Source organism: Astatotilapia calliptera, chromosome 8 (genome assembly GCF_964374335.1).
Source record: "Astatotilapia calliptera chromosome 8, fAstCal68.1, whole genome shotgun sequence".
NCBI classification, from domain to species: domain Eukaryota; kingdom Metazoa; phylum Chordata; class Actinopteri; order Cichliformes; family Cichlidae; genus Astatotilapia; species Astatotilapia calliptera.
In genome coordinates, this window is record NC_137429.1 from 23,076,266 (window position 1) to 23,084,815 (window position 8,550).

The 8,550-nt window shown below is 40.2% G+C and overlaps 1 protein-coding gene across 1 annotated transcript in view; it reads right to left on the reverse strand.

Annotated features, from left to right (window-relative positions):
* Positions 1-8,226, reverse strand: part of uts2r (urotensin 2 receptor) — a 71,376-nt gene extending 63,150 nt beyond the window's left edge. Inside the window, exons 1-3 of the mRNA XM_026177271.2 lie at positions 7,538-8,226; positions 5,605-6,320; positions 1,872-2,250 (exon numbers count right to left, since the gene is read on the reverse strand). Of these exons, the coding sequence (XP_026033056.2) occupies positions 1,873-2,250; positions 5,605-6,318 (1,092 nt within the window). The 5' untranslated portion in view covers positions 6,319-6,320; positions 7,538-8,226 and the 3' untranslated portion in view covers position 1,872. The remainder of the gene's footprint in view (positions 1-1,871; positions 2,251-5,604; positions 6,321-7,537) is intronic.
* Between the last annotated feature and the right edge of the window lie 324 nt (positions 8,227-8,550).

An 8,550-nucleotide genomic window follows, 5' to 3' on the forward strand; every position in this document is an offset into this window, starting at 1 on the left:
TTACTGTTAGGGTACTTTATATCATCAGGGGTGACTCCACGATTTATGACTTATGTAGACTTTTGCTAACAATTTTATTTATAATAATACTAATAGATTGCATTTATATAGCACTTTTCGAGACCCTCAAAGCGCTTTACAATTCCACTATTCATTCACTCTCACATTCACACACTGGTGCAGGCAAACCACAGTTGTAGCCACAGTTGCCCTGGGGCAGACTGACAGAAGCGAGGCTGCCATATCGTGCCATCAGCCCCTCTGGCCATCAAAAAAAAAAAAAAAAAAAGCAACAGCGCTATTTCAGAAATACCATCTACCTCTGCCCTTGAACTTGAGGTCAAGGTCACTGAGATTCAAATTTGTCAGATATTTTTAGTAGATATGCCTATGGCAGGGGTGGCCAACTCCAGGCCTCAAGAGCCGGTGTCCTGCAGGCTTTAGATAACACCCTGGGTCAACACACCAGAATCAAATGATTAGTTCATTACCAGGCATCTGGAGAACTTCAAGAAATGTTGAGGGGGTAATTTAGCCATTTAAATCAGCTCTGATGGATCAAGGACACATTTAAACCCTGCAGGACACCGGCCTGGAGGCCTGGAGTTGGCCATCCCTGCCCAATGGTATCAATGAAACTCCTTCGTCATGGACAAGCTTGGGTCATCGCACCACCTGCCTGGCAGGTTGACGACAATACTCCATCAGCCTTTTATATCAAATTATTGACATTTGTCAAAGCCCACAGTGAGGCTATAGTGAAACAGACCTCTCTTCCATTTCATGACATACAGATACCTGATCATGCCCCTTTACATCACATTTAAATGCACTGGACATCGTAGGCACAGTCATGATAAATGTTATGAAAGAGCATATGAATCTTTCACCACAGCTTCTGACAAAATATTAGTGTGAGTGAGTTGTAACCTGTTAGTCCATGTAGATTTCAAATAACTATAACAACTTAGGACTTACTAAGAATTCATTATTCATGATTTCTGATGTTTTACCAGCTTTCTAACTTTTCCGTATAAGATGTTATCTCCGTGCCTAAGAAATAAGAATACTAGTCTGCATGTCACATCAGCATACAGAGCTCTGTCAATGCAATCAGTGAAGAGTAAAATGTCCAATACACACATTGCGACAACAGTAAAACAAAGCAGTTATGTTAATGATATCTGTGAGTCAGACATGACGCCTGTCAGGTCCATTTAGTTGACGACTTTTTTAAGATGTTTGGTTTGGCAATTTTGATTTGGCTCTTAGATTGTTTATTGGTACATTTCAGTCCCTATGAAAAGTTTTGTGACAACACCCACACACCCACAATCTCAGTACTACTGATAAATAGTTTCCTTCCCACGCCGACTGTGAGCCAACAATAATGACTGAGATGATTGTGAACAATTACCTGTCAACGTTTTGGGAAAACGATTGCTTAATATTGATTTGCTTTATTCTACTTAGAAAGCTCCTTTTCTCAGCTGTGTTGTCTGTACAATTGTGCTCTTCCCATTGGTGTTTGTAGTCCAAAATGATGGCAGTGCTAATATAGATGAATCAAGCAACAGTTATCAAAAAAGCGCCACAGTTTTGATGTTGTGCATACCAGCAAGTAGGAATTCTGAGAACATGAATAGACGTGTTCAGCGCTATCTGCAATCACATAACTCAGTCTTTCCTGTTACAGAAAACCCCAACAAAGCCACCAACTCTAAAGCATGCAATGACTCTCATTTTGCTGATGCCTAATTGCCAGAAATGACCAAAGCACAAAGCTGTACTTAGCAAATTTTATAGCACGTCTTGTCTTGTTCTCTTATCAGTTAAAATTTTAGGAATGTTAGAGAAAAAGCTGCTCCTACCTCACAAACTGCTGTTATGAGCTCGTAGTGATGCCGTGTGCGTGAGCATGAAGCTCTCAGTGCACTGCTGACTGCTGGCAGATGGCGATCTACGCGGTGAACGTTGAAAACGACTCCTCCTGTTGAAGTAATTGCCAGTTGTCCACAAGCGCTTGTTCTTCCTCAGATACTCCTTGTAGTTCTTGGTGAGCAATGTGTAGAGGAACGGGTTGATGCAGCTGTTGGAGTACGTCAGGCATGTGGTCAGGTAGTTGATGTTACGTTTGGCTTTGGTGGAGAGAGGCAACGAGGGGTGAAATTGACCCAGCAGTTGCCAGATCCAGAAGGGCAGGAAGCATGCCCAGAAGAGGAGCACAATTGTAAAGATCAAGTAGAGCACCTTCAAGGACATAAGAGCACAAAGAGGTGCCATCAGAGAGACTCAGATTTCACTTGATATTGGGATGTAAAATGCCAAGCTAATGTTAATGCATACATGCCAACCCTCCCGAATCCCGAATTTCAGTGCCCCTCCCAAAAATCTCCCGGAGCCACCATTCTCCCGAATTTCTCCCGATTTTTCACCCGGACAACAAAATTGAAAAACCATATCCCAGAATTCAAAGCGCGGCCCAGCCAATTCCAGTTTCCAACAATGGCGGCAGCTACTTAGTTTTAATATTACTCTTATTTCTCTTTCTGGGTCGCAAAATAAACTTTTAACATATTGTCAGGCGAGAATGTAGCTGTGTACACTTCAAATATTTGAGCCGGCGAGAACAGCAAACCCCCATCTTTCACTACTCAGGTTAAACATGATAAGTCATTTAGATAACTTAAAAATGTTATTGTTTGGCTTTTTTCAGTGTTTTATTTGTTCGTGAGTAAATCTGTTTGGCTGAGATTAAAGTTATTAGATTAGATTAGATTAGATTAGATTAAATAAAACTTTATTAATCCCTCAAGAGGATTCGTCCGGGGTTTTCACACAACTGAATAAACGTCAAACAGAAAACTGATTAAACAGAAATGTGAGACGGTCGAGAATTTACGCCAGCATCCGGTTATATTTTAGATAGCAAGGAGCAGACGGCTGAGTTTCACTCCACCTAGAGATCTCGTGGCGTAATTCTGACCGTCCAGTTATATATATATATATATATATATATATATATATATATATATATATATATATATATCCATTCGCTTCCGCTTATCCTTTTCAGGGTCGCGGGGGGCGCTGGAGCCTATCCCAGCTGTCATGGGGCGAAAGGCGGGGTACACCCTGGACAGGTCGCCAGTCTGTCGCAGGGCTAACATATAGGGACAGACAACCATTCACACTCACATTCACTCCTAGTGACAATTTGGATTAATCAATTAACCTATCCCCACAAGCTGCATGTCTTTGGACGGTGGGAGGAAGCCGGAGTACCCGGAGAGAACCCACGCAAACACGGGGAGAACATGCAAACTCCACACAGAAAGACCCCGGCCTGATGGTGGAATTGAACTCAGGACCTTCTTGCTGTGCGGCAACAGTGCTAACCATATATATATATATATATGTATATATATATATATATATATATATATATATATATATATATATATATATATATATATATATATATATGGGTGGGTGGGTGGGTGGGTGGATGGATGGATGGATGGATGGATAGCAAACATAATGGGCAATACAATGTGCAGACTTAAAGTCTTCCACACCAACTTGTCAAACATCACAATAACGTGCTATAGCAACATATATTACACTAACTTTGATTTGCTGTAAAATAGTAGCAAGACCATAGTAAACTATTAGTACTGTTCATAACCGAACATCTGCTTCTTTAATGTGATGCCTTATGTGGTGCTGCTAGGTCAAAAGACTTCCGGTAAATGTCACTATATCATGGCTATTTTGTAGAAGGTCTACCGCACTAAGAAAAAAGACATTTCAGTCATATCACTTTAGCCAAGTGAAATGACTTAACCCAAACCCTACAAAACCCCTATATTTTGGAGAAAGGCAAAACCAGCTTTTGTGGATAGAGTGTAAATAGTTTTTGAGTTGTATCAGTTATCAGAATGATTTGTTCCCTAAGTGATAAGACTTTGGAGGACAATTTAATAAAAATTACATATTTTGATTGGGTTAAAGGTCATTATTAATGATGAGTTAGTCGTCAGAGGGTAAATAAGCTACCAACCAATTTCTGGTTATAGGTATGGTTAGGATTATGTTAACATAAGTCAGATTATGATTTTCACCTATTTAGCATACTTAAACAAAAAACGTATTACAGAAAGGGAAAATGCATGCATAAGATGTTTTGGCGACTCAAATTATTCGTGCACTGTAATATCAGTGACCAGTAAATCTGGTTGGCCCCAGATCTTTAATAGTGTCCCTACACAGTAACTCGTCTAAGGTATTGTATGGAAGCCAATGTTAACTCATTAATCCTTTCAGTAACTTCCTATAGACTTTGGTTGTGTTGTGTTTCTTGTACTCTTGTGTGACTTTAGCAACTATTGCAAACTATTTCCCTGTGGGGAATACTGACGTAATTTTCTCTCATTTCTTGGTGCAGCATGATAACAGCAAGAGATTCACAGTGAAGCACAGCCCTGGTAGGGAAGGAGAGAATTGTTAGGATATCAAATAGTAGCAATTTTAAAGGTAGGGTAGTCTATATTTTCCCTTGCGCTTCAAGATTCTCACCCTTAAATGCAAGTGATGGGTTACATTTAAGCGTGTCGGGAGAGAATAAAACCATCTTCAGCCCTGCTATGAAACAAAATGGAATGTGCATCAGACAAACACTGCATAAAGTACTTCTTGTTTATTAGTGGAATATCTATGGAAGTTTGTACAGCATCACTGTGTCTAACTTCAAACATATTCATTAGGTTGGTGTTGATGGATGTGTTCATCTCCTGCTGAGCTGAAAACTGGGAAAGATGCAAGAGACGAGGTCGAAGTTGAGGCAGCTCACCAAAAAAGGAGAACTGAGATCGAGTTGGAGAGTCTGTGTGAAAATAACTGAAGAATTTTTAAGATATTATGTGATGCTCTCTTATTGATATAGTTGTTTCAGAGTATTGTACATAACTTGGCCTAAGAGTAAGATTTATTTTTTCATTCCAGCTTTTATATATGAGGATGTGCTTGGCTGAAAAAATAATGAGCAGATAAATCTAGAACATTATAATTATCTGTAGACTAATAAAGAGTTTATCTAATAATAATCATTTGATACAAATAGTGTAGTAGTCGCACGCGCCATTTCTCTGTGGTTTTTGTTCTTAAACTAAAGCTGTGTAATTATAATTACATATTCTTAGTTATGTAACATACTAATACAGGATCTTTAATAGTAATGGAGTCACTAGCAGATGACAGGAAGGTTTTTATCTCATTGTTATCAGTCTCACCAAGCAACCTCTTGCAACCACTTGGCAACCAGTCAGTCATGACATTGACTTTTCTCTAACAACCGGTGGTTACCAGGCAGTCACCAACCAGTCTCTAAACCTGTGTGACAAGGGCTTTAAATCTGTGGGAAACACTGTATTGCCCTTTTGTTTCCAGGAAGAAATGTGGGTTTGAATAGAATTGGCATAGATAGCTGAGTAGTGGCATTTAAATATTCAACCCACACAAAAGGATTTGATAAGTGGTAAGACAGTAAGTGCAATGATAAAGCAAAATAGTCACATTAAACACGTTAATTTGTGCTTAACTTACCTTTTGATTTGGTAATTTTTTGGTCTGCTTGAATGTCTCTGTCTGTGAAATCCAATAAGTGCGTGCAAGCTGGATGTAAAGATAGCCAATAATCAGTCCTGGAGCGACAATGCTAGTGCAAAACAGGAAGGAGATGTAAATCTTGTAGGAGAGCGGTGACAAAGTGGACTGACACATAGGCTTGGTGCCCACTGCCATCAGTTGAATTCTCACGATCATCGGTAGGGTGAGGATTAGAGAAGCTACCCAGACAAGTAGGGCAATAGCTTTCCGATAACTTTTCGATCGTTTCACTGTGTCGAGTGGCTTGAGCACTGCAAAGTAGCGTTCTGTACTCATGATTGTCAGAGTAAAGATGCTTGCGTGCATAGTCAGGAAGTCCATGCTTATCAGAATCCGACACCCTGCATCTCCAAAGTACCATCCCTTCAGGAAGTGTGTGCAGACTACGAAGGGGATGGTGAGAAGATACAGCAGATCTGCTAAAGCTAAGTTTATGATGTAGATGTACATGGAGGCTGCAGACCTCATGGAGTGGTACATCACCACCAGGGTGTAGATGTTCCCGGAGACTCCAATGAAACACATGATGGAGAGGATGGTTCCAATGGTAAAGGTGGCGGCTGTATCTTCAAGTGAGTTCAGAGGAGGGTCAGTTGCATTGCCGCCCCTTTCCACCAGGACTCCCACAGGCTCCATGGACACTGTTGTCATGTCTGGATGCAAGAGAAATGTATGGGAACAGGGAAATGATATATTAGCTCTTCAATATAGCCAATGCATGGAAGCTATTTTAATGAAGTGGATCTTTTGGGGATTTATAAACAGATTGCTAAAGTGTTAAAAAGACTATACTGGCATATTTTCTGCAAGCTATCATCTCCATTTTGAAAAAACACGCCAATAGGTAGAGATCTAAACCATCTCTCACTCTGAGTCTCTGACTCATTGCATATTTACAGAGGTGGAGACCAAAAAGTGTCAAAACTACTAAACAAAAGGTTAAATTTCTGTCTGACTAAAGTTTAATCTGATTAATAAAAATTACCACAGCAGTGTTTTAGTAAGACCAAGTTGGTCAAGAAGTGAGGCGTTATCCTAAGTTTTGAAACTGTAGTACTAATGTTTAGATTCAGTCTGCACACTGTGACTCAAATGATGCAGAAAATCTGACACTGAAATAATCTTTGATGGAAATTAGCGCTCTTGTTATTGAGTGTTATCTGTCTGATTAACATTAGCACAATCTTAAACTCTGGTGACAAAAATGTGTCATAATTCTCTGCAAGTTTTTAAATGGGAAGAAGTTCGTGTTTTTTTTATCATGCACTAACAAATATGTAGCCTATGGTCTTGTATGTTATTCTTTGAATAAGCTATGACTCCGTGTTATGAATCAGAATTATGACTTATGTGCTGAACTTAAAGTAAACATACTGTGAGTTTCTAACTTGGTCAGTTGGTTACACATTTAGGTCTAGGCTGGAACCATGAATCTTAGTTTCTAAAGAAAATTTTGCTTATTCCCATTTGATTACCGCACAACTTAAGAAAAAGAGTCTCATGAACATTGCACAACTGAAAAATGATCCAAGTCATTTCTCAGAAGTAAGACTAAAGCTAAATGTATCAGAGTTGATCCAGTTGTTGCACTGATGTCTTTACTGAATCATAGACATCTTCTTGTCAAGATTAATGCTCACCTGTCAAAATTCAGACAGAAATCACTAAGATGTAATTTCTCCGTTGTGACTTAAGTAGTACCAAAAAGCACCAGGGGCAGAGATAAAGTCAGGCTGGACTTATATTACATTTTAGCCTTCAGTAATAGAATTTCCTGGCAAGCTCAGAAAAGAACAGCAGTTCCTACTACATGCATGTAAATGCACAATTACAAATCTATTTGGGAAATAAAGTGAACTGGCTGACTTACCTGGGCTGCCTTACTGGACAGAAGAGGTTCAACACTCAGCTGTGGTTCCACTGGCCATGCTCTGTCAAACTTCACACTTGCTGGACAAATTTCACACTCCATAAAAGTCCCCACAGAGTGTAGAAAGGAAACCCACAGGTGGAGCAAAGGAAAAGAAATTTATATCCAGGAGTCCTGAAGGAGGAAAATGACCTAAATGACTCATCGACTACAACAAAAACCCTTCCACTGTTGACTCGTCTCTCGGCAGCAAATCAACCAATCTAACGTGTCTTGATTCAAGAGAAAGTGCACTGATAGCAGCCTTAAAAGTTCTCTCCTATTCCCTTCACTCTTTGTGCACCTTAGCAGCATCCACGTACAGGATGTCAGCATCGGCAGAATCGGAAGAGAGAGAGAGAGAGAGAGAGAGAGAAGGGGGGGGGGGAAGAAAGCATCAGTGAAACAATCACAGAAGTGAGAATCACGTTCAGCTACAGCTGGCTATGGAGAATCCTCTGTTTGACTGAGAGAGAGAGAGTTATAGAGAGAGTGTGAGTGTCAGAGGTAGAGAGGGCTGAGCAAAAGCAGGGAGAAAGGGAGGGAGGGAAACAGAGCTATCAGTGAGGTACTCTCGCTGAGAAGCCTGAAAGTGGGAGGGAGAGAACGCAGAGAACGGACAGCAGAGAGGTATGCAGGAAATGCATTCTGCTCTCTCTCCTTCTCGCTTTCACTCTGTAACCCCTGTGCCCTCTATTTCCATGTGACAGGGGCGTGTGCAACAAACTGATATGCAATAACAGGACTTGAGACACACTCGCATGACAGCCTCACAGACACACAAAAAAACATGCAGTAAATAAAAGATATACAGCAATGGCAATTTGTTAGATTGTGTTTGTTATTTTAACTGAATGGTTACAAAGTCAGCGTCAACTACCACTGCAGCAATTTGCCTCAGACTGCTGCAGAGAAGCTGATATAAATTAAACAGTGTTGTTGGCTTTCTGTCACTGCTACATGCTGAATATGGA